At 40.0% G+C, this 26698-nt stretch overlaps 1 protein-coding gene across 4 annotated transcripts in view; it reads right to left on the bottom strand.

Annotated features, from left to right (window-relative positions):
* Positions 1-26698, bottom strand: part of OXCT1 (3-oxoacid CoA-transferase 1) — a 163371-nt gene that overhangs the window by 13041 nt on the left and 123632 nt on the right. For all 4 annotated transcript variants that reach the window (XM_004017014.6, XM_060400459.1, XM_042233822.2 and 1 more), the window contains exons 14-15: positions 22232-22321; positions 2570-2650 (exon numbers count right to left, since the gene is read on the bottom strand). In XM_004017014.6, the coding sequence (XP_004017063.1) occupies positions 2570-2650; positions 22232-22321 (171 nt within the window). The remainder of the gene's footprint in view (positions 1-2569; positions 2651-22231; positions 22322-26698) is intronic.

Genomic DNA, 26698 nt, shown 5'->3' with positions numbered 1-26698 from the left:
ATTAGCCAGATGGCTACGGTGGGAAGAGCATGCCAGGGAGAGAGACAGGATGTGCAAAGTCCCAGAAGAACATGGTGTGTGTTGGGGGGGAAGGTGCAAGTGATGCCACATAGTTCATAGCATTTAGGATGGTAGAGGTGGGGAGAATGTTAAGGCAAAAAGAGAGCAACAGACTGGAGGAGAAAAGATTCAGACTGTGAAATGCCTTGCAGTTAAGAGCTTATATTTGATGGGAATTCCCTGGTGGTCCAGTGGTTAGGACTCAGCTCTCACTGCCGAGAGTTGTTCTGTTGTCACTGAGACCCTCAGTCCTGTCCAACTATTTGCGACCTCATGGACTGTAGCCTGCTATGCGTCTCTGTCCATGGGATTCCCCAGGGAAAGATACTGGCGTGGGTTTCCACTTTCTTCTCCAGGGGATCTTCCTGACCCAGGAATCAAACCCATGTCTCCTGTGTTGGCAGGCGGATTCTTTACCGCTGAGACTACTAGGGCCTGGGTTCAAACCCTGGTGTTGGGGAACTAAGATCATAAAAGCTGTGCGGTGTGGCCAAAAAAGAAGAGAGAGAGAGAAAGAGAGAAAAACTTATATCTGATACCACTTAGAAGCTTTCCTGAGACTCTCTTGAGCTGCTACACAGCCTTCCTCTGTGTTCTCAACTCAGCATCTGACCTGGCACATCTCTCCTGTGCACTTTACTCCATGCATCACTCTAACTTCTGGCACCTCTGGATGCTGGATGTCAGCTCCCCCTGAACATGCTCCTGGGTGGCAGACTGTCCTCCTTTCTGAGCCCACTGTTGGCAATAGCCTGCCTCAGAGAAGGAGCTCAGAAATACTTATGAAATGAAAGGATGTACAAAACAATAGTGCAGATGGAGAGAAAGCGTAGAAAGCTTTTTTAAATGGCAGTAAAGTTAAATAACATATAAGTAATCTCATGAGAAAATGCAGGCATGTAATCAGTAGTTCCCAAGCTTTTTTGGTGCCAGGGACTAGTTTAGTGGAAGACAATTTTTCCGCAGACTGGGGGTAGCAGGTGGGATCGTTCAGGTGGTAATGTGAAAGACAAGGAGCGATGGGAAGAAGCAGATGAAGCTTTGGTTGCTCATCTTAACGCTCACCTCTGGCTGCGCCAGCCAGGTTTAAGATGGGTACCCGGCGGGCTAGGGGCCCCTATATTAGATGGTAAGTGCCAAAATGAATGGTGGGCCACTCTGAGGGTGAAACTGTGAGTGCTAAGTTATCTGAAACCTCTTCATGATGAAGCTGAAAATTATATTAAAAGATGGGTAGAATTTGGGGAGGCAGAGTTGAATGGGAGTCGTTCCACATGAAAGCACTAAACTGGTAAGAACAAGGCAAGGGCGCACATGAAGGGGGGCCAGGGAGAAGAGGAAGATTGGGGTAAAATGTGGCTGGGATTGCCCATAGAAGCTGTACTGCATTACTTTATTAAAGAAAACAGGAGCAAGGACTGTTTTGTCTTTGATTTCAAAGTAATGGATTCTTTTCAACAAGTCCTGTCCATGATTGTGGAGGAATTTAAGAAATGATAAGACTTGGAATAAATGGTAGGTTAAATTTGTGCCCTTTTATCTGCTTGTTCTTCTCTACATGTCATCTTTATGGATATAAACTGCCCTAGGGGCAGGCACCATTTTAGGACAAAACTCTCCTTAAAATGTGGCTTCTGAAAAGTATTATAAGCCTTCTGCTTCAAAAGGCTGCTTTAGGGTGCCTTGAACCACAACTGAATGAGGGTTCTAAACCAGACTGATACCAAAAGGAACAGCACCATTATGAAAAAACAAATAAACAAACAAACTCTTGATCTAGAGAATTCTGTTCTGTGGTTCATCAAAATACTGAATCAAAACAATTCAAATGACACCCTCCTGGCTTACTTACGAGAACAATGTCATTCCAGCATCACAGGTTCAAATCTGGGTAGAAAAGGAACTACAGCACCTGCAGTGATGCTGCTCTCTTAGTTTCAATTTACCAGTAACAATTTTCTATCAAAGAAGATAATATCTAGAGGTCCTCTAAAACGCAGGTGTATTCTGAAGTCCACTTTATGCAATAACCAAAGAACAGATTTTTCTGGTTCACTGTGGGAGCCATACTGCAATTTGTACCTAAATGGTTAAAACCTAATTTTTACTGAGTTTCCTAAAATGAGATCCAACAATGTGTACTTGTGATTCAGGAAATCAAAGAAGACAGAAATGATAAACATATTCTTAACTTTGTATAGATCATCTATTGTATTAGTCATAAGGCTCAATATAACTTTTCTTTGATTGTATCACACTGTCAAAGTTACCAAGGGGAGGAGTTCAATTTTGTGTGTATGTATACTTCCAGAGAAGTTCACTTAAGAATTATGCATCCAGAAACATTAAATTGATGAATCTTCCTGCTCAGCCTACCCACAGATTAAATTAATCCCAAGACTATCAATGTAATACACTTTTAGAAAACAACAAAAAGTTCTAAAATGCTTATACATTTTTTTAAAAAGGTAGCAGGCACTAAAGGAAATAAAAGAGAAAGGCACTTTACCTTTTCAGTAATGATACGGTTGACACACTGCTTTCCTGTTAGAGGTAATGTACATTTCTCCATGATTTTATGTGCATTTCCCTGTTTTAAAAAACATCAAAAAGAGTAGTTAGGGGCTGATTCTTATTTAGAATTGGTGTAAGACAGGACAAAAGGAATTATCAGAGAAATTGTCTCCTAAGTACAGGCTGCTTCAAAACCTTGCGCTATCATGCTTTCACCTTTCTAGAGGCAGCTTGTGTTCCTGCAGTAATTTAAGGAGAAATACAAATGAGTAGCCAAAGGCATAGCTGGTTTAATTGGGAAACAGCCAGCCACAGATTTGATCTCTCAAGTCTCCACCCTTAGATCTCCCAAGGAAGGGTCTCCTTGACAAATGAGTTATTTTTTTTACCAAGGGTAGGGGGCATACATAGGATGCAAATGCATATTATACATTCCTTCAAGTTTTATTTATATTTGTTGAAAAAGTAATATATTCACAGAAAACAGCAGTTCTGGACTCCCCTCTGTATCCTTAGACATACTCTGAACAGGAAATCAATTTCAACTTTATTTAGCATTTTTCTATATACTTTTATACATTTTCTTCTCACCTCTGCATTTAAAAATTTTTTATTTTATAACAAATTTTACTTCACTATCTACTATGGCTTACTACAGGATATTAAATATAGTTTTCCATGCTATATGACAGGACCTTGTTGTTTATCCACCCTATATACAATAGCTTACATCTATTAGACCCAAACTCCCAATTCAACCCTCCCCTGCCCATCTGCTTTCACAAGTCTGTTTCTTTTTATTTTTATTTTTTGGCTGAGCAACATGGCTTGTGGGACTTTAGTTTTCCAAAAAGGGATCAAACCTGAGCCCTAAGCAGTGAAAATGCTGAGTCCTAACCACCAGACTGCCAGAGAATCCCTTACAGGAATTCTGTTCTCTATGTCTGTGAGGCTGTTTCTGTTTCATAGGTAAGTTCATTGTGTTGTATCTTAGATACCACATGTAAGTGATATCATAGGTATTTTTCTTTCCCTGTCTGACTTACTTCACTCAATATGATCTCTAGACTCATCCATATAGTTACAGATGGCATCATTTTATTCCTTTTTATGGCTGAGTAGTACTCTAGTATATATATATTAATTAATGTGGATATTATTTGATATGTAATATTGTATACATGTGTGCATATATATATCTTCTTTATCCATTCATTTGTCAATGGACGTGTAGGTTTCCATTTCTTGGCTATTGTAAGCAGTGTTGCTATGAACGTAGGCATGCCTGTATCTTTTAAAATTAGAATTTTGTCCAGATATACGCCCAAGAATGGGACTGCTAACTCACAGGACAACTCTATTTTTAGTTTTCTGAGGAACCTTCATACTGTTTTCCACAGTGGCTGTACTAATTTACATTCCCACCAAAAGTGTAAGAGGGTTCCATTTTCTCCACACCCTCTGCAGCATTTAGCATTTGTAAACTTTTTAATGATGGCCATTCTGACTGGAATGAGGTGGTACCTCAACGTAGTTTGATTTGCATTTCTCTAATAACTAGTAATGCTGAGCATCTTTTCATGTGCTTATTGGCCATCTGTATGTCTTCTTCGGAGAAATATCTATTTAGGTCTTCTACCCATTTTTTCATTGGGTTGTCTGGTTTTTTGCTATTGAGTTGTATGAGCTGTTTGTGTATTTTGGAAATTAAGACCTTATCGGTTCCATTTTTTCAAATATTTCCTCCCAGCTTGTAGATTATCTTCTCATTTTATGGTTTCCTTTGCTGTGCAAAAGCTTATAAATTTGGTTAGGTTCCATTTGTTTATCTTTGCTTTTATTTCTATTGCCTTGAGAGACTGCTCTAAAAAAATATTGCCATAATTTATGATAGAGAATGTTTTGTCTATGTTCTCTTCTAGTTTTATGTTGTCATGTCTTATATTTAAGTCTTTAAGCCATTTTGAGTTTATTTCTGTGTATGGTGTTAGGCAGTGTTTTAATTTCATTCTTTTACATGTAGCTGTCCAGTTTCCCCACAACTTATCGAAGAGACGGTTTTTTCTCTATTGTATATTCTTGCCTCCTTTGTTGAAGATTAATTGACCAAAGGTGTGTGATTTTATTTCTGGGCTCTGTATTCTGTTCCATTGAAACTCTGTATTTTTAAATACTATGTTGACCCAGCTATTTATGTTTTAATTAATCAGCTTTAGGTATTATCTATTAACTTCTTACAGGGGCACAAGAAGACTTTCCTCTCCTGCAAACCTCTATGCTTCATCATCTTCAGTTCACCCAGCGTAGCTATGTCACAATTCGTACATAACTCAATAGTCAGAATTTACACCATGCTGGCAAAATGATTGTAAAATGGCTCACTGATGCCCCAGGCAGTGTGGAAAACCATGATTATATTCACTTTCTTATATAGCTATTTGCCTTTCCTGGAATATATCTGGGCCTCTATCTGCTCACTGGTAAAATGTGTGTGCTGGTCTATAGTCATATTTTTTTTTTTTCAAAGTTTCCTTCAGCTATACTACCTTTTCTTCAAATATGAAGGAGGGATTGAGATGGGAAGCAGGTTTCCAACCATCAGCCCCTTTCTGCCATTCCCTACTCCCCCAACCCCGCGCAGTACAGAGCTGACCGATGGGGCACGTCTCTGCTGCACAGTTGAAACATTAGCTCTGATGATCTGATCTTCAGATCGTTTTCTTCTGATTATGATGAAGCTCCTTTCTAAGGATCAAGCGCCAGAAGCCTAAATTACTATTTCCCTTGAGGCTGAAGGCTAATTTGTCACATTTTAGATCCTCTATTTAAAATGGCAAAAATGCTCCTACTGCTTCCATTTTGGGTCTAAAAGCACCACACATGATGCCATCATCATCTTAAGCCATCTCCAAGTTTACCTTCTCAATTATGCACCACTGTCTGACTTATGTCTCTCAAAACTGCTACCATACCAAGTATGATCAGAAGCAAAGGATTTCAAATAACTGGGCTTAAGATTTTACTCCTTCTGATAACATGTCAATGAACCAACATATGAGCAATTAAGAGGTTTTAGTATACTTAATCCAGTGTACGGCACGAAAGATACTCAGTGTTTTTTGAATGAATGAATGGGAAAAAAAGGGGAATTCCATTGGGAATCTTGGGTGAATCTCAAAAAATGACAAACTGTATTACTTTAATTTAGTCAAAATTAGTGCTAAATATATATGGAGAGAGTGGATAGACATTACACTTTTAACAAAAAAACTGTATCTTTCTAGACCTTACTGTGTAAGAAAATTTATAGCTGTAGAAATGAAACCTCTTTTCTGCTTCATTTTTAATGATCTATTTTCATTCCCAGATTTCAAAGAAAGCTTGCACGTGTGACAGACGCTTAATTAAAGAGCTGAAATTAATGATGAATGTTCGAACTTCTATAGTTGTCAGGACTCCATGCACATCATATAACTCAAATAAGACATGTCACAATGAATTCCAGGTCTGCGTGTGAACAAAGTGAACAATCTGTGGGCCTCCAAGGAACGTTTTCTGTGGGGAGCTCTTACTTAGTTCCCATTATTTGAGCAAGATCTACATCTGGTATGAAAGCAGCCACTTGGGTTCCAATGAACAACCAACTCTGGTTTCGGAGAACTTCAACTACCAGAATTAACTGTGCCCTACCAAGACCGAGGGCCTTCCCTGGTAGCTCAGCTGGTAAGGTATCCGCCTGCAATGCAGGAGACCTCGGTTCAATTCCTGGGTTGGAAGATCCCCTGGAGAAGGGATAGGCTACCCACTCCAGTATTCCTGGGCTTCCCTAGTGGCTCAGACAGTAAAGAATCGACCTGTAATGCAGGAGACCTGGGTTCAATCTCTGGCTTTGGAAGATCCCCTGGAGGAGGCCATGGCAATCTATGCCAGTATTCTTGCCTGAAGAATCCCCATGGATAGATGAGCCTGGCAGGCTACAGTCCATGAAGCCAAAAAGAGATGGACATGACCGAACAATTAAGCACAGCACAGCATATCACCAAGACATACCTTTCAAAAATCATTTTCCATGTAAACAGTACAGCTCAGTGATTCAGAGCAGAGTCAAAGGACCTGAGTGTAAAGCCTCACTCCACTCCACACTAGCCGGGCAAGGATCCTGTGTCTATGCTTATCCATCTGCTATACCTCAGGGGTGACTGTGAGTGTCCAGCACTTACCAAGTGCTCAGTAACCTTGAACTGTTTACATAACGTATACTGAACATTTCCACAATCTACTAGGGAATTCTTTAGGCTTTCTTGGTGGCTCAGATGGTAAAGAATCTGCCTGCAATGCAGGAGACCCAGGTTTGATCCCTGGGTGGGGAAAATCCTCCGGAGAAGGCAACGGCAACCACTCCAGTATTCTTGCCTAAAGAATCGCATGGACAGAGGAGCCTGACAGGCTACATGGGGACCTACATGGACACAGTCCATGGGGTCACAAAGAGTCCTACACAACTTAGCAACTAAACCACCAGGGAATTTTTCAGGGAAGTCTTAAGTTCCTCAATGAAGTTGAACACAGAATTACACAGAAAATGGCCTAAACAGACTTCCTGAGACCCACAGAACCAATGAAACTGCAACCCATATTTGGGAGCAAACCATATGGCTGGCCTAGGATGGTAGCACCAACAGTATTCTTGCAGTGACAACAAGGTATTTAGATGACTCCATTCACCCTGAGCTTCAAGACATAACACAGATCAAGGAAAAAGAGAAAATGAGATGCAGAAGGATTAAAGAATGTCACAGTTTCAATATTCAACAATAGGTTAGCTATGAAGCCAAGATATGACTAACTCTCACTTGAGCACTCTATTCTAACCACGCCAGGCTGAGCCTTACAGTGTGCTATGATTCACAAAGCAGGAACAATCACTGGGTTTTTAGCAATAAAAAATAAATCCCCCAAAAGAGATGCAGTGTAGTGGGGTAGCAAAGAACACTTTATTAGGAGTCCAAAGACCGGGTGTTTCATTTTAGCGCTTCCATTTAATTGTCATTTGGTCCTTTAAATTCTTTGTGCTGTTGTTTTCTTTTCAACTGCCAAGTCTTCTTCCTTACCTGATCACAGCAGGAAGGAATGTTCTGAAAGAGCAGTAAAGTGAGAGGGGTTGAATCTACTTGTGAATTTTTAGGGTGAGTGGTGTCTTGTTCATCTCCATCAATCTGCTCCTTTCTTTCTCCACGAAGAAATGTCAGAAAAGGTAGATGACCAGACACCAAGTGAAGCATCAAAAAAGCTCTGACTGGTCCTCAAGGCTTCTGATTTTTATATGTATTTCCTTCTTTGCTAACTTCATCATAACCTTGGTGAACATTTAAATCTCTTTCCTCCACCTGCTTCTCCAGCTTTCTCTTCCCCACTGCATCACTTACAGACCTCCTACAAAATCTAGGAAACCACCATTTTGTTTTTATCCAACCGAATACTTTCTATAACTTGCTTCATGGTGATGTCTCCTTAATTCTTTAGATAATCTGTGTGCAATTTTGCTAAATTCTTCAGTATAAATAATTCTGGTTAAATGATAATAAACCCCTTGTCATCATGACAAGCTTCATGTTATACCAATAAACTTAATCCCAGATAACAAGTTCTCTATTTTACAGTGATTTTTGCATTCCATGTCAACACTCATCTGAGGCAACAGAGCATTCATGTAAGACTTTGATTTACATAAAACCCCATTTCATGCCCATCTTTTCTGTTAAGTGTTTCTTAAATGTGCCCCAACATTATTTCTTCTTTCACGTGTCTTTTTTGGGAAAGCCCTGTGATCAAGTACAAATAAGGCAAAGTCTAGAAGGTGGTTGCTCCTTAAGGGAACAAGTCTTCAAGGGTGTGTTCATGCCACCTGAAACACACTCCATGTACCCCTTCACTCCACACTTGAATGGCAACACCCGCCCCACTCTTCATGACTTGGCTCTGGTGTCATCTACCCTGGAGAAACCATCTCCAACATCCCCTATAGAGTGCCCCTACCCTCAGTGTCCAAGGGATATTCTCAGTCTGCACTGCTTAGGCACTCCTGTGTTTGCTCTCCACAGATATAACTGTTGCCTTCTCTTTACCCACTATTAGACTCTGAGCTCCCTGGATGCTGAAACAATTTATCTCTGTATCTTCAGCAATGAGTACAGTACTAGACAAACCACAGTGATCAATAAATGCTGTCTGACTATTACAATTCTGATCCAAGGAATCTGGCAGCATTAGAGTTGTAAAATATCGTGTGGCTGAGTGTCTGTGGTCTACTGCAGGCTGCTTTAGTCCTAGGAAATGTACTTCTACCTCCTGAGCGTCTCTGAGCTCACTAGGAGAAATAAAGCTCACAGAAGTGTGCAAAGGAACCTAGGGGGGATAGACAGAGGCATGAGCAAAGGGAGAAGCAAAGACACCTCAAGACTTACTATAGAGAATGCCCTTATGGTCCACTGGTTAGGACTTCACATTTTCACTGCCCTGGCCTGGGTTCAATCCCTGGTCAGGAAACTAATATCTCACAAGATATGTGGCAAAGCCAAAAAAAAAGAAAAAAGAAAAAGGACTGCATTATGAAGCATACAAAAGTGTAAGACAGAAACTGAGTGAATTATACTTATTCTACTTCTTCTGCCTGCTCCCTCCTAAAGCTGCAACGTTTACATTCATCTGCTGAAAAGCAAGGCTAAAAGGCTGACTCTGCCAAAGGAATACTCCATACTTTGTCTGGTGGCGAAACAAAACCAAGGACAGGTCTCTCTTACAGCATGCCAAAATATCATGGAAGAAACCTGAGTGCCACTGCCCTCACCCCTTCCTTCTATACACACACACACAAGCACACACAGAACAGACATAAAAAACTGGGGAACACTCTATTACAAAACCCACGGCTGTCAAATCACTGTGATGGTTGGTACGGTACCTAGAAGGGAAACATGTGACTTGCTAAAGAAAGAAAATCAAGGTACACAGAATAAAAGGACAGGATGATGATCATATTACTCACACTGAGTTTATCCTCATGGGATATTTTTAGCCTTTACATAGCACCTATTTGGTCAGGATGCCAACAATCCACATAGGATTTCAGTGGAAAGACTCAGCTAGCTCTGAAGTGGAGAGCAATTGCTATTACAAATGGTTTTTACAAGTGGATATAATAACAGTTTGTAGTTACACAGGCACATTCTCAGGGGAAGACCAGCCAAATGAGACAATAGATACAGCAAGTCATTTCCCTGAAAGTAGTCTTTAGGGCTTTGAGACCTTAGAATAGAAGGCCTTTTTTCTTCAATATAATACAAAGGTCTTTATCATGGCCTTTTATTTTCTCTCCAAAGACTGCATCCTATGGTCTCTAGACAAAGGATGGCAGAGTCCAGGACTGAGCAGAAATTGTTTTCTCTTTCCATCCCTGAACTGTTAGCTTTCCATCACTGAAGTGTTAGCTTTCCTATCAAGAACTATGGATACTCAAGATCACAGGACTTAATGTTATTCATTAAATTCTATAAGACTTTTTAAAGGGCTTTATTGGTTGCTGGGTTGTGCTCTGCTATTTTCTTCCATTATAACATTTTTTTTTGCAGGCATGTCCATCATTAACGGACAAATAAAAAAGACAAAACCATGTGAGGATTTCTATTTTTAATGGTGAATATTGTTTTTTTTTCCAAACAAGCCTAGCCAAGAAGTTTCATTAACAAATTATAAAACAGAGACAAGCTCTTATGAATGAAAAAAAATTAAACCAAATGAAACTGTTAATTATGAATTACTTTATCTTGAGATACTTTTCAATGTTGTTGAAAATTATCTCAAGGATGTATCTGAGAAAGCATTTTTTTAAAAACTCTTTCATATTTGCGGCCTTTGGTAATATATTTGATCCAAATTAAAAAGGATGAATAAATCTCATCTATACTTTGTATAATTCCTCTGCACAAAAAAAAAAAAAAGAAAGCAAAGACAAGGTAAAACAGTCTTCAAGATTTCCATATGACACCTTTCCTATCATATATGAAATGGACTTAATAAAAGTATTATTCACAAAGATTTATTCTCAACTTCATGATAAAAAAGACAAATGAACTTACATATGAAACAGAATCTGAGACCTAGAGAACAAACTTCTAATTGGGGGGAAAGGTGGGGAGGATGGACAGATGGGAGGTTGGAATTGACCTATACACACTGCCATACTTAAAACATAAAATCAACAAGAAGCTACTGTATAGTTCAGGGAACTTGGCTCAATATTCTATAATAACCTAAATGGGAAAAGAACTTGAAAAAGAATAGATATATGTATATGTATAACTGAATCACTTTGCTGTGCCCCTGAAACTAATACAACATTGTTAATCAACTATACCCCAATATAAAAGTTAAAAAATAAGTTACATTATATTTAAGAAGCAAAGACAAAGTAAAACAGTATTCAACATTTTGATATGACTGCTTTGCTATCAGATACAGATTAGACTTAATAAAAATATTATTCACAAAGATTTATCCTCATCTTCATAACAATATAATTATGACTCTTTTTATCCTTTAGAATCCAAGCCTCCTACTGTAATAAAAATAAAACCTAAGCCTGTTTCAGAAATAGAGCTCTCATTTATGTTCTCAAAAATAAGTACTGGAGCTTTGCCTGTTTCCAATAAATGACAACTATGACTGAATTTCTTTGCTTTTGTGCTCTGAGAGTTATACCCTTAGGAACACATTTCCAGTACACAATACTGAGAACAAAACTTTCCTTTATATTGTTAGTGATGATGGTAGTTGCCAGACAGAAAAGTTTAGTAACAGAAAAGGGAGGCAGGATATATAGGTTCTCAGCTTGCGTCTGGTCTTAATTTTCTACTTGGTCTTAATTTTCTACTTGACCTTTATCAGAATGTTTAATCTCCATGAAATTTGGTTGGATTATCTTTAGAAGGAAAACAGTTAAGACTTACCTCAAAAGAGTGTTATAATGATAAAATAGAGGCAGTTTATGAACATGTAACTGCTTGGAAAAAGTTAAAACTGGTCAAGTATGTTCAAATTAATGAATTCAACAATTACTGATTCCTAATATGCACTGGGCATGATTCTCCTCAGCTGTTGTGATAGAAAGAGCCCCTGCCCTCATGGAACTCACATTCTAGTGCAGAAAGGAGATGAATAATCATCAGAAGAGGGGGGAATTTCACTTTGTGTAATAGTCAGGGGAAGCTGCTCTGGTATTCTCAACAGAGATCTGACTGAACTGAGGAGGAAAGCCATGCAGATACCTGAGGAAGAGCTTTCCAGGCACAGAGAGCAACAAGCAAAGAGGCCCCGAGGCAGAGGGTGTTTGGAATGTTCCAGAAACTTACAGGAATAGAGTCTGGCTAGAGCTCAGTCCACTGAGAAGGGAATGGCAAATCATTTCAGTATTCTTGCCTTGAGAACCCCATGAATGGTATGAAAAGGCAAAATGATAGGATACTGAAAGAGGAACTCCCCAGGTCAGTAGGTGCCCAATATGCTACTGGAGATCAGTGGAGAAATAACTCCAGAAAGAATGAAGGGATGAAGCCAAAGCAAAAACAATACCCAGCTGTGGATGTGACTGGTGATAGAAGCAAGGTCTGATGCTGTAAAGAGCAACATTGCATAGGAACCTAGAATGTCAGGTCCATGAATCAAGGCAAATTGGAAGTGGTCAAACAAGAGACGGCAAGAGTGAACGTCAACTTTCTAGGAATCAGCAAACTAAAATGGACTGGAATAAGTGAATTTAACTCAGATGACCACTATATCTACTACTGCGGGCAGGAATCCCACAGAAGAAATGGAGTAGCCACTATGGTCAACAAGAGTCCGAAATGCAGTACTTGGATGCAATCTCAAAAATGACAGAATGATCTCTGTTCATCTCCAAGGCAAATCATTCAATATCACAATTATCCAAGTCTATGCCCCAAACAGTAATGCTGAAGAAGCTGAAGTTGAATAGTTTTATGAAGATCTACAAGACCTTTTAGAATTAACACCCAAAAAAGATGTCCTTTTCATTATAGGGGACTGGAATGCAAAAGTAGGAAGTCAAGAAACACCTGAGGTAACAGGCAAATTTGGCCTTGGAATGCAGAATGAAGCAGGGCAAAGACTAATAGAATTTTGCCAAGAAAATGCACTGGTCATAACAAACACCCTCTTCCAACAACACAAGGGAAGACTTTACACATGGACATCACCAGATAGTCAACAACAAAATCAGATTGATTATATTCTTTGCAGCCAAAGATGGAGAAGCTCTTTACAGTCAACAAAAACAAGACCAGGAGCTGACTGTGGCTCAGATCATGAACTCCTTATTGCCAAATTCAGACTCAAATTGAAGAAAACAGGGAAAACCGCTAGACCATTCAGGTATGACCTAAATCAAATCCCTTATGATTATACAGTGGAGGTAAGAAATAGATTTAAGGGCCTAGATCTGATAGATACAGTGCCTGATGAACTATGGAAGGAGGTTCGTGACATTGTACAGGAGACAGGGATCCAGACCCATCCCCATGGAAAGGAAATGTAAAAAAGCAAAATGGCTGTCTGGGGAGGCCTTACAAATAGCTGTGAAAAGAAGAGAGGTGAAAAGCAAAGGAGAAAAGGAAAGATATAAGCATCTGAATGCAGAGTTCCAGAGAATAGCAAGAAGAGATAAGAAAGCCTTCTTCAGTGATCTATGCAAAGAAATAGAGGAAAACAACAGAATGGGAAAGCCTAGAGATCTCTTTAAGAAAATTAGAGATACCAAAGGAACATTTCATGTAAAGATAGGCTCTATAAAGGACAGAAATGGTATGGACCTAACAGAAGCAGAAGATATTAAGAAGAGGTGGCAAGAATACACAGAAGAACTGTACAAAAAAGATCTTCACGACCCAGATAACCATGATGGTGTGATCACTAATCTAGAGCCAGACATCCTGGAATGTGAAGTCAAGTGGGCCTTGGAAAGCATTGCTACGAACAAAGCTAGTGGAGGTGATGGAATTCCAGTGAAGCTATTTCAAATCCTGAAAGATGATGCTGTGAAAGTGCTGCACTCAATATGCCAGCAAATTTGGAAAACTCAGCAGTGGCCACAGGATTGGAAAAGGTCAGTGTTCATTCCAATTCCAAAGAAAGGCAATGCAAAAGAATGCTCAAACTACTGCACAATTGCACTCATCTCACATGCTACTAAAGTAGTGCTCAAAATTCTCCAAGCCAGGCTTCAGCAATACGTGAACTGTAAACTTCCTGATGTTCAAGCTGGTTTTAGAAAAGACAGAGGAACCAGAGATCAAATTGCCAACATCTGCTGGATCATGGAAAAAGCAAGAGAGTTCCAGAAAAACATCTACTTCTGCTTTATTGACTATGCCAAAGCCTTTGACTGTGTGGATCACAATCAACTGTGGAACATTCTGAAGGAAATGGGAATACCAGACCACCTGACCTGCCTCTTGAGAAATCTGTATGCAAGCCAGGAAGCAACAGTCAGAACTGGACATGGAACAACAGACTGGTTCCAAATAGGAAAAGGAGTACGCCAAGGCTGTATACTGTCACCCTGCTTATTTAACTTCTATGCAGAGTACATCTGAGGAACACTGGACTGGAAGAAGCACAGCTGGAATCAAGATTGCCGGGAGAAATATCAATAACCTCAGATATGCAGATAACACCACCCTTATGGCAGAAAGTGAAGAGGAACTAAAAACCCTTTTGATGAAAGTGAAAGTGGAGAGTGAAAAAGTGAAAAAGTTGGCCTAAAGCTCAACATTCAGAAAATGAAGATCATGGCATCCGGTCCCATCACTTCATGGGAAATAGATGGGGAAACAGTGGAAACAGTGTCAGACTTTATTTTTGGGGGGGCTCCAAAATCACTGCAGATGGTGACTGCAGCCATGAAATTAAAAGACGCTTACTCCTTGGAAGAAAAGTTATGACCAACCTAGACAGCATTTTCAAAAGCAGAAACATTACTTTGCCGACTAAGGTCCGTCTAGTCAAGTATATGGTTTTTCCTGTGGTCATGTATGGATGTGAGAGTTGGACTGTGAAGAAGGCTGAGTGCCAAAGAATTGATGCTTTTGAACTGTGGTGTTGGAGAAGACTCTGAGAGTCCCTTGGGCTGCAAGGAGATCCAACCAGTCCATTCTGAAGGAGATCAACCCTGGGATTTCTTTGGAAGAAATGATGCTAAAGCTGAAACTCCAGTACTTTGGCCACCTCATGTGAAGAGTTGACTCATCTGAAAAGACTCTGATGCTGGCAGGGATTGGGGGCAGGAGGAGAAGGGGATGACAGAGGATGAGATGGCTGGATGGCATCACTGACTTTATGGACGTGAGTCTGAGTGAACTCTGGGAGTTGGTGATGAACAGGGAGGCCTGGCGTGCTGCGATTCATGGGGTCGCAGAGTCTGACATGACTGAGCGACTGAACTGAACTGAGAGCTCAGTAGGCAAGTGGGAGAATCCCAGTAGCTGGAATCACAGAGCTACTGGGATTGATGTTGACAAACCAGGGAGGGCCTTAGAGATCATATGTAGCACTCTGAACTTGATCAAAGGGAGATGGGAAGCCTTGGAGGGTTTCTGAGCCCAGAAAGAAGTAATATAATCTGATTTATATTTTAAAAACATCACTCCTTCCACTGTGTGGAGAACTGTGTGTGTGTGTGTTTCCATCCAACTCTTCTTTTTTGTCTCTGACAATAGGGATCTTAGCTTGCATTGCCCTCCAACACCAGTGCCTATTCCTCTAACCTGCAACACACAGGTCCCTTCAAACTTTGCCCCATCCATCAGATCTCCATGCAAATGCTGCATCCCATGAGATGCACTTTGATGTGTAACTATTCTAAGTATTGGTTTCTATGACTCTATCCCCATGAGACTATGATCTGTCTAAATGAAGGACCACATCTTTCTATTTTTAACTTCCTCAGAGCCTATTATAGTGCTCAGCATATAGTAGGTACTCAACAAATATTTGGTGCCTGCAGAAACAAGTAAGTTAACATACTTACATACAATAATTCTGCTAAATTTCCAGAAAAAGCATCAAAGAATATTCGTCAGAGGATGGAAGGTGCTAAGCCAGCAAATTCATAAAAAGCTGGCTCATTTATATTTGATAAGGTAGAGGTCAAAGTGAGCTATATATAAAAAGAAAGAGAACAGAACATGGAAACAACTAAGAACTTGAAACAACACGATGTATTTGTAGAGATCCTAGAAGAAGCGAAGCCCTGGAAACAGAATGAGGTGGGCTGCTGGAAAGTTGATGATAAAAGATTGGGAGGCTCAGGTAAGCTAAATAATGTGGCCCTAATTCAATCCAGCTTTAGTTTGAGACTAGTCACTTTGGCAGTGGCATGGCATGACTGGTTACCAGGAAAGAAAGTCTGTCTAGCAGAAAGAGGACCTTTGGGATGCTATGCAGATGTGACAAGGACCTAAACAAGCAGAAATGGACAGGATGGAGCAGATCACAGGGGTGTTGTGGATGCAATACGTACAGTGCTTGGTGCCGGGGGAGGGGCAGAAATTCCATGGGTAATTTCCAGAAGGGGCAGGGACATCATCACTTCTCGAGTTGTGCTAGCAGATGGAAGATTTTTAGAGGAAATGATGATTTTACTTGTATAAGTGTTATAGCTGAGGTAGTTATGGAACAATCGGGGGGAGTTATCTAATAGGGAAGAAATACAGTCCTAAAATTCATCAGACCATTCCAGTGTGGAAATAAGGATCAGGGATTCGCTAAGTGAAGAATAACTGTTGGGGCCAAAAATTTATATAGCATCCAAGAAAGATGCAGAGGGTCAGAGGTGCAGAGGGCCTTGGATGAAGTTACATGGAGCCCTGGAGGAACTAATAAAAAAGAAGATGTGGTACCTAGGGATCCAGGTTGTTGAGAACAGCTTTGCACTGGGGTAGCATGTGGTTTACAACTTTGGGTCCAAGGCTATAGTTAAGGTCTTTCTCAGAAGACCAGAGAGGGGCAAAGAAAGTCCAAAGAAATGGGCTTTATCTTTAAGAGTATGATCCAGAAATTACATGGGTTCAAATGCTCAAATCCCACTGACTCAAACTTGGTCACATGGATTGACAGCAGGAAGAGAAGGGGATGACAGAGGATGAGATGCTTGGATAGCATCACTAACTCAATGGACATGAGTCTGAGTAAGCTCTGAGGGATGTGAAGGACAGGGAAGCCTGGCGTGCTGCAGTCCATGGGGTCTCGAAGAGTCAGACACGATTTCGTGACTGAACAACACCACGCAAGGGAGGTCTGGAGAATGTACTCTGTCACTGGGCTACAATGTGCCCAGCTACAGCCTGGGAGGGTTCTAATACAAAGGGAAGAAGTGGAGATGCGTACTAAGTGACACAATTCTGTTGCTTTCTTTTAAATATTTTGCTGAGAGAATTCTCTGGCGGTGGTCCAGTGGTGAGGGCTCCTTGCTGTCCCTGCTGAGTGAGAGCAAGGAGTTCAATCCCACAAGCCAAATGACATGGCCAATAAAAAAAATAAATGAACATTTTGCTGATATCCATCTCAACAAAGCAAGGAGAGCTTTGACCAGGAAAAATGATAAAAAAGAAAGAAGTAATTCTGAAACCTGATGCTTCCAGAAAATGGCCAGTGTGGGTGGGATGGTGATACAGAGGTAACTGTATGGTGATACAGAGGTAACTCTTGTGAGGATACAGCATGGAATTGTATGATGAACATGGACTAGACCAAACTGACTAAAACTTCAAGCTCTGCCGCTGACCTGGACAAGTTTCTGACCTGCCTACATCCCAGGCTTACATTACAGGGTCACCGAGTGGTTAACAGATTCAGTATCTACAATGCCATACACAGAGCCTTGCACCTAGTGAGGACTCAAACTCATACTCCTTTCCCCTATTTCTCCCCATTTTTAGAGGGCAAAAGAAGGACATGCCAAGAGATCAAAAGAAGATAAAAAAGAAGGTGGATAGACACCAAAAACTACCACTACTTTTTTGTAATTCTGCCTGGAACCTTGATGCCTAAGTTTAAATGAAAGCCATTCTACAATGCCAGTCTGACACCAGTGCGTGCTCTATGTCTCCAGAGGCAGTTTCAAGGCAAGGAAAATGTTATGATGGTTATTCTAGAGCAGCATGGTAGGCAGCCAGGCTTCAAATACCAGAAGCTGCTGGCTGGCTGCAAAGACTTGCAAAGAAAGTTTCCTTCATTTGATTAAAACATTTGTAAACATTAGGCCATGCTATATTTGTAAGTAACCTACAACTATAACCCTATAGATGAAGAAAAGGAGCAGAAAGCTATACTTAAGACCAGCTGATGGCTCCATCCACTTACTGAAAAAAAAATTAGCAGCCCAAGAATATAAGATTATATTTCTTTCTTCAGATTTTAATTCTTCACTGCAAACTATCCACTCTATCTTAGAAAACTGTAGGGATTCTCCCCCTAGGCTGTCCGATTAGTCATAAGGCAGTAGAAGTTACCTGGCATGTCTAAAAGAACTGGTCATTAACTGGAGAGGCCACTAGGAGTGAAAGAACTCTCCTCTCTCTTTTCTTTCCAACCTCTACCAATCTTCAGGCAGACAAAAGATGCAGGAAAGAAGTGGTGAGGTCCTTGTGTTTCCTTAAGTTGGGCTAGTAACAATGAGTCCAGGTAAACAGTATATAGTAGGAATCACATTCCAGGAGTAAAAAGTGAAGGTGGCAAGATAGGAAAACTCTTCTTTTGGTTAGTTTTCAAGGTTTGTTGTTATTTAGTTGCTAAGTCATGTCCCATGCTAGTAAAGTAATGCTCAAAATTCTCCAAGCCAACAATATGTGAACCGTGAACATCCAGATGTTCAAGCTGGTTTTAGAAAAGACAGAGGAACCAGAGATCAAATTGCCAACCTCCGCTGGATCATCAAAAAAGCAAGATAGTTCCAGAAAAACATCTATTTCTGCTTTATTGACTATGCCAAAGCCTTTGACTGTGTGGATCACAATCAACTGTGGAAAATTCTGAAAGAGATGGGAATACCAGACCACCTGACCTGCCTCTTGAGAAACCTATATGCAGGTCAGGAAGTAACAGTTAGAACTGGACATGGAACAACAGACTGGTTCCAAACAGGAAAAGGAGTACGCCAAGGCTGTATACTGTCACCCTGCTTATGTAACTTCTATGCAGAATACATCATGAGAAACGCTGGGCTGGAAGAAGCACAAGCTGGAATCAAGATTGCCGGGAGAAATATCAGTAACACAGATGACACCACCCTTATGGCAGAAAGTGAAGAGGAACTAAAAAGCCTCTTGATGAAAGTGAAAGTGGAAAGTGAAAAAGTTGGCTTAAAGCTCAACATTCAGAAAACGAAGATCATGGCATCTGGTCCCATCACTTCATGGCAAATAGATGGGGAAACAGTGGAAACAGTGTCAGACTTTATTTTGGGGGGCTCCAGAATCACTGCAGATGGTGACTGCAGCCATGAAATTAAAAGACGCTTACTCCTTGGAAGAAAAGTTATGACCAACCTAGAGAGCATTTTCAAAAGCAGAGACATTACTTTGCCAACAAAGATCCATCTAGTCAAGGCTATGGTTTTTCCTGTGGTCATGTATGGATGTGAGAGTTGGACTGTGAAGAAGGCTGAGTGCTGAAGAATTGATGCTTTTGAACTGTGGTGTTGGAGAAGATTCTTGAGAGTCCCTTGGACTGCAAGGAGATCCAACCAGTCCATTCTAAAGGAGATCAGTCCTGGGATTTCTTTGGAAGGAATGATGCTAAAGCTGAAACTCCAGTACTCTGGCCACCTCATGTGAAGAGTTGACTCACTGGAAAAAGACTCTGATGCTGGGAGTAATTGGGGGCAGGAAGAGAAGGGGACGACAGAGGAGGAGATTGCTGGATGGCATCACTGACTTGATGGATCTGAGTCTGAGCGAACTCTGGGAGTTGGTGATGGACAGGGAGGCCTGGCGTGCTGCGATTCATGGGGTTGCAAAGAGTCAGACACGACTGAGCGACTGAACTGAACTGAAGTCATGTCCAACTCTTTTGCAACCCCATGGACTGTAGCCCACCACGCTCCTCTGTCCATGGGATTTCCCAAGCAAATATACTGTAGTGGGTTGCCATTTTCTTTTCCAGGGCATCTTTCCAACCCAAGGATCGAACGTGTGTCTCTTGCATTGGCAGAGGGATTCTTTATCACTGAGCAAACAGGGAAGCCCAGTTTTCAAGGTTATCTAACTATGAAGTATGAAGAAATCACTATTATTACTGCTTCCTCCTGTCAATGGTTGTTCAACTGCTACTTGTGATTTTGGGACTCTCACAAGAGGAGACAGATAAACACATGTCCTTCTATTCTACCATCTTGAACCAATCTCTTAATCACAAGAATACTTTTTGTTAGTTTGTTCAACTGAAAGTATCTAGGGAAAATATCTAACTTCAGTTCTGGTCTGAAAGTCACTGCCAATTTCCTCATTGAGAGAAGAAAAACAAGAAATGCTAAAAAAAAAAAAAAAGAGTATCTTCCTTCTATGAAAAGCTTTAATAAGGGCTTCTAATCAGAAGTTTGAAGTGCCATGTTTCCTCTATCAAAAATTCCAGCTGAGGAGAAAGAAAACAGTTTGGGGGGAAAAGAGAAGTGAGAGAGAGAGAATTTGCTAAATACAGGCCCAATGTTTTGAAAACGAATGCACAAAAATAATCTGAAATGAGTCGGACCTCACTGCCTATGCGTCAACATTGAAGGAACAACAAAAGGAAAGTCGGCAAGAGTTTCCTCCAAATAGACATTATGTTCTGGAAAAAATCTGGATTTGATTTGCATGTTTGGCATTCTTTTGTCTCTGAAATGGAGTATTTTGGATGCTTTTTGCCAGGCACTGCTCAGAAGTCACCTGTGTTGGTTTCATTTCTATTGTTCCATATTTATGCTTCACGGCTCAGTTTTCAGTGTTTACTAAGCAATTTATGATAATTTTGTATTTATTACAGTTTTCACAATGAAACTGCTTCATCACACATATCATTCTGTAACAGAACTCCCCATGGGAAGCAAGTCGAATGCAAATCTTTCAGATCCAGGCTCTCCAACAACACTTCATCACCAAATAAAAAAAGTGAAAATGAACTACCACTTCCACTCAAAACAGCAGGTATCAAGGAAAAGACCCTGATGCTGGGAAAGATTGAGGGCAGGAGGAGAAGGGAACGACAGAGGAGAAGGGAATGACAGAGGGCAAGATGGCTGAATGGCATCACTGATTCAATGGACACGAGTTTGAACAAAATTTGGGAGATAGTGAAGGACAGGGAAGCCTGGCGTGCTGCAGTCCAGGACTTAGCAACTGAACAACAACAACAAGGTGAAAACAAATAGTTTTTGTTTCAAAACTAAGAATTTTTTAAAAGGAGAATGATCAAAGGGCATAGAGAGTGAAAAGTGTACTTGTCACTCAATATCAACTTTGCAAATTACCAGAAGCCCAGGGATTCGGGTCAGGAAGGCAATTAAGCTCAGCTAGTTCAAATATAAATAAAAAAGGAATAAGAAAGGAAGTCATACTGATAACTTGGCATTTAGAAGACTGGGCTTCAAAGTCAGAGGTATCAGGACTAATCTCAGTTCCACTAGTTATGTGACCTCAGGCAAGTACTTAACTTCACTGAAACTCTGTTTCTGGACCCACAACAAATACCTATATCAAGCTCATGGGCTTGTACAGACAAATACACACAGAGCTTAGTGTACCTTTGGAGCAGAGTAAGCTCAATGAATGGAAGCCATCAACACTGTAGGATAATGATATCATCATTATCATTAATTACACACCACGAGGTCAAGGATTCTTGTCCATTTTTAGTCACAGCCAAATTTCAGCAGTGCCCAACACAGAATAGGCATTCAATAAACACTGAATAATTAATCAAAATAAAAGTGTAATATTCTTCAGAATAGACCACTTGCTGTTACCAAGTCCATCATTTTCTAACACTTTCTCAAAATGGCAACTCCACAGCCTTGGTAAAAGGCCATATTATCCATATGAAAAAAACTGCTTTTAAAAACCCACATTCTGTTGCATTTTCATTTTTCACAGAAATAGCAACCACTATAACCATCTTTTAACCTGAATCAGAATTCACTGGCAGTCCAGTGGTTAGGACACTGAGCTTCCACTGTATGGCAGAACGAGTTCAGTTCCTGGTTGGGGAACTAATATCCCTCATGCCGCCGGGTGTGGCCCCCAAATTAAAAATATCTACAAACCTGAATCAACACCTCTTCCCTAACATCTTTTTACTGCCTTTGAAGACATTATAGCTTTTACCTTTAATGCACATGTGAGGCAAATAATCAAAGAATGCCCTGATGTTTGCTTCAAAGTTAAACCATTTAGCTGAATGATAATAAATAACTGTCTTTATTTGCAATGTTTTGGTCTAAAATATAAACACTATCAAGTTGAGTGATCCAGAGCAAACAATAAAAACCACAGCCACATGACCTGGTGCACAGGATTTCAGCCTAGTGTGAATTTCCAAAAGTAGCCCTCCTTACCTTTGCAGAATGTTCCATGGTGACCACTACTTTGGTTCTGGCACTGGACACTAGATCCATAGCCCCTCCCATTCCTTTCACCATCTTTCCCTGCAAAACAAACAGAAAATAAGAAGTAATTATCTTTCAACCTTTCAGTATATGGTGTAACAAAATTAACTTGCAAGAAGTTGCTGGAATAATTAATCAGAAAAACTCATTGACCGTCATTGCTTAGTACTTGAACTTTATCACCTTAATATTCTGCTGTTCTCTATTATTCTGTGGCTGAAGGATAAGTTCAGGATAAATATTACTATGTCACATTTATTAAATATAGCTAACATTATTACATCAAAGAAATATTAGCAATAAGGCAATCAATGGATAAGAAAAGCCTCAAGAATCTTCCCAAAATTCTGGGCACATTACTACTATCAGAATAACAGGAGATTAAAATCTATATACCCCTGACATTAATTTCTTTCTTTTTAAACATACAATTGGCACCACTGAGTCTTCAATCACAGACCCTTTCTAAAGCACTCTCTTGGATGTCCTGCAGATTAAATGCCACTAGGTAATAAACTAATGCATGAGTGGTGTTTCCCTAGTAATGATTAATATGAAAGGTGGGTCTGTCTTTCTAAAACTTGGCACTCCTCTTGCTCTTACAAAAATGAACCAAAACAAAAATATGTATTTCTGTGAAGCAAAAACGGAAAACAGAAGCAGAGTTCAGGATTCTTTCATCAAGACATTTCTATTGTTGTTCATCTGTCCAGCTCCTCATTCATTAAACATTTATCAACCACATTCTCTGTGCCATATATTTTGAATAATTCCCACTGCCTAGTCTGTCACCTGGTTACAGAATTTTGAAAAAAGCAAGTGCTTCCAGAGATGATGAAATAAATTCTTACTCAAGTAGATTGACGAGAAATGTTTCTAACACTGAAACCTCCTGAAAATTTAATATATTTTTTCATACAAGTCCTCTTGCTGATTTGACAGTAAATGCTTACAGGGCTCTTGGCTCCTTCCCCCTAATTTCATAGCTTTAAGGAGATTAGGCAATATACTCACACCTGGCTTTAAAACAGTCTCAAATCCCCTGATTTCAGAAACATTTTAGAGGTCAATGCAACACTGCATGAACATGAATTAGGAAATAGAAAAGGGAGTAAGTAGTCAGGATATCTTCGTGGTTTGGAGCTTGTCATTAAATGACATGACAAGCATGGCAATGGTTGGAGAATGGAGCAAGAAAGGAGCAGAAGAGACCAAATGAGTCTGTCTTCAGACATTAAGATTGCCATGAAGCAGAATATCCATGTAGAAATGTCTAATTTTATATTTCTATAAGTCATGCCTTCAACCTTACTTGACTGCAATTTTAATAAGTTAAGCACCAAGTCATAATATTTCTGTAGAGAACACTGATATGTTATGGTACAAAATACGAAAGTTATAGATGGAAGGAGTGAATGTCTATCATAAACTCCAATTCTTAGAAATTTGAGATTTTTAAAGCATTAGAAGACACTAAAGCTAGTCCATTTTAAAATATCTCCAACTGCTGTGGTAAGAATATCAGCCAGTCTGAGCTTCCATACAGGGTTTCCCTAGGCAGACTAAGAGTGTAAGTGCCAAAGAATGAGAAAGCCAAAGAAAATTGGAAACTTAGTTAGTGCACTAAACGTTCCTTGAATTAAAACAAAATTCGTTGAATTAGAATATACCACAGTCCAATTTTGTCCATTGTGACACAATGATATTGGTAAAAGTTAATGACAGCCTCTAAAAAGAAGCTTGTCCATTTTAGGTGAATCTGATGTATGTATTTTAAACCACTGTCAATTATTTAAGAAAGACTTATAGAGTACCAACTAGGCACATAAAACCGTGCTGGCAGGAATATGAAGAGCTATAAAACATGCTGAAAAGAACTAGCTCTTGTTTCTGTTAAAAAGAACTTTATCCCTCAACTCAATGTAAATAAACAGTCTTCACCATGCAAAGGAATTCAAGAGATCTAATGTCCTGTCCTCAAAGCACATGCTATGCTTCAAAGCACTCTTCTGAAACTTACACATTTGTTTCCAAGAGTGAAAAATGCAAAAGATTAAGTGCAGAACACCTGAGATCTATTAACCCATTGTGTGTCATGTGCAAAACACTGAGAGACAGGTTAATCCCTGGGTCATGATCCCCTCAGGAGGCCATGGGAACCCACTCCAGTATTCGTGCCTGGAGAATCCCATGGACAGAGGAGCCTACAGTTCATGGCTACAGTCCATGGGGTCGCAAAGAATTGGACATGACTGACGTGATGTAGCATGTACACTCACAAATCTCTCTGAATTTGGGCTCATTCTTCATAATTCAGGAATAAGAATATCTGCCCTACCATAAAGCTGTTGTGAGAAATGGATGAAATAATGTATGAAAACTGTGGAATAAACAAAAGTTTCTAAGTTTACCGACTTACATATTCAGTCAATTCTGTTTCCTGAGTGTCTTAACATAAGCTTGACTGTACTCGGTGCTAGAGTTAGAGATGATGAAGACAGGCTTCTTTCCTCATAAATTTCACCACTGAGGGAAGGGAAAGCATCCTTGTGCAATTAAAGAGACTGGAACCAAATCTCTTCCCTGTAAAAGAAGCATTCTCCACCTCTCCCTCATCCCAAGGCAGAGCTAAGTGCCTTCCCTGTGTCCTTGGCACTATTCGGTATGTGATTCTATCACAGTGAATGTCAACTCTCCTTTTCTTTCCGTCACTGTACTGTTCATTATTATTATCACTACATTATAGGGGCTCGGATGAATAAGTGGATGAATGGCTTCAACTAACATAGGTATGTTGGAGCTCTAGCAGAACACTGCAGATGCAGATGCTAACTGTGCCTGGAGAGGCAGGAATGGGAGGAAGAGGCTGGGGCAGGGGGGTGTCACAGAAGAGATGCTTCACAAAAGCAGCCTGCCAAATGGGAAAGAGAACAGCAGTGACCCCTAAGGGAAAGCAATTCTAGCAAGTTAACAGGAAAAACCTTCAAATGTTTGTTTTCACATTTTTTAAGTAAGTTCATTGTGTTAGAAAAAGAAAATACAACATTTCCTTCCATTTCAATTCCCAAGTGATTTCTGAAACAGAATCAATTACTAAAGGAAAACAACTTATTCTATCTATACCAGCAGAAAAAAACAGTTATATAAGACATACTCTCTGAAGCAGGTGGGAAATTCAACACAGTCTCTCAGCCCCACTCAGCAGGCACTCTTCTGGGACTCAACTACTTGCATATCCCAGTTCTCTACTGCAGCTGGGAAAGACATCTGCCTGAGTGCTAGACAACGGAAGAGAGGGAGGAGACATCTGTGGTTTCAGGTTCTGGCCCATAAAAACCTCTCACATGGAATCCATCATGCTCCTTCAAGTTCTATAATCTGGACACTGACATTATAGATGACTGAGCTTCCTTCAGCCTGAGTCCTTCAATGACCATGTGGAGCAGAGCCCACTTATTCAGAAACAAACTGCATTGTTCAATACAAGTGAAAAATAAACATATAAGGTGCTAAACCACTGAAGTCAGGAGGCTTATCTCTTACATCAGCTAGTGTGACTAATAAAATGGTGTGTTGTCCAAAACAGTTCTATGTAAGGGACAGGATTCTGCACAGGAACAGAACTAACTGTTACAGCTGCACAACAGTGGGGGACCTGAGGCCTCTTAAGGAGACGTTTTACCACTGCTCTTTTGCAGGGGGGTGGGCAGGGGGGTTGTGACTCAGCCAGATACTGTCCTAGGCACTGTAATTACCTGTTTATCCAAATGTCCTACACACTGCTTGACATTTGATAGAGTTGGGATACAGATCTCATCTCCGTCTTCATCCCCCTCCTAGAAACCCTATATCCTATTCAATATACAAAATAAAAAGCTGATAAAACAGAGAGGTTAAGGAGCTAAAAATATACTTTTAAATAAATCACAAAAGAGAAAGTGGTATTTAGAGAAAAACAGGCCTATAATAAAGGAGAGATTCTGGGCACGATTGAAGCACTGGGCCAGGGTGACACAAAGTGTGGCTTTCTTTAGAATCTCATCAGCAAATACACATTTCTTGAATGGGGCAACTTTAGTTCTGAAATGTATTCTGGCTAGCATAATGGGGAGATGATTGCTGGATACTCATTTCATAGCCAGCTCATTTTATGGATTGACTCTGACATCAAGTATGAAAAGAATACTGAAATAAAATGCACTAGAATGCTGCATCCTGTATTATTTAATACAACAGTTATAAAACTTTTCTAAGAAGATACTGACTCAAGTGTTATCCTCCATTCACAAATATTTCCAGGGTCTATTATGAACCAGGAACTAAAGAATTAGGAATAAAAAATGAATATGATCATCTACCTCTTTTTCTTAGGAAATATATTTAAATCCAAATAAATATTTTAAACACATTTTTATT

This window comes from Ovis aries, chromosome 16, assembly GCF_016772045.2.
Source record: "Ovis aries strain OAR_USU_Benz2616 breed Rambouillet chromosome 16, ARS-UI_Ramb_v3.0, whole genome shotgun sequence".
In the NCBI taxonomy this organism is placed as follows: domain Eukaryota; kingdom Metazoa; phylum Chordata; class Mammalia; order Artiodactyla; family Bovidae; genus Ovis; species Ovis aries.
Note: the sequence above shows the minus strand (reverse complement) of the source record. Positions and strands in the feature narration are given on the sequence as shown.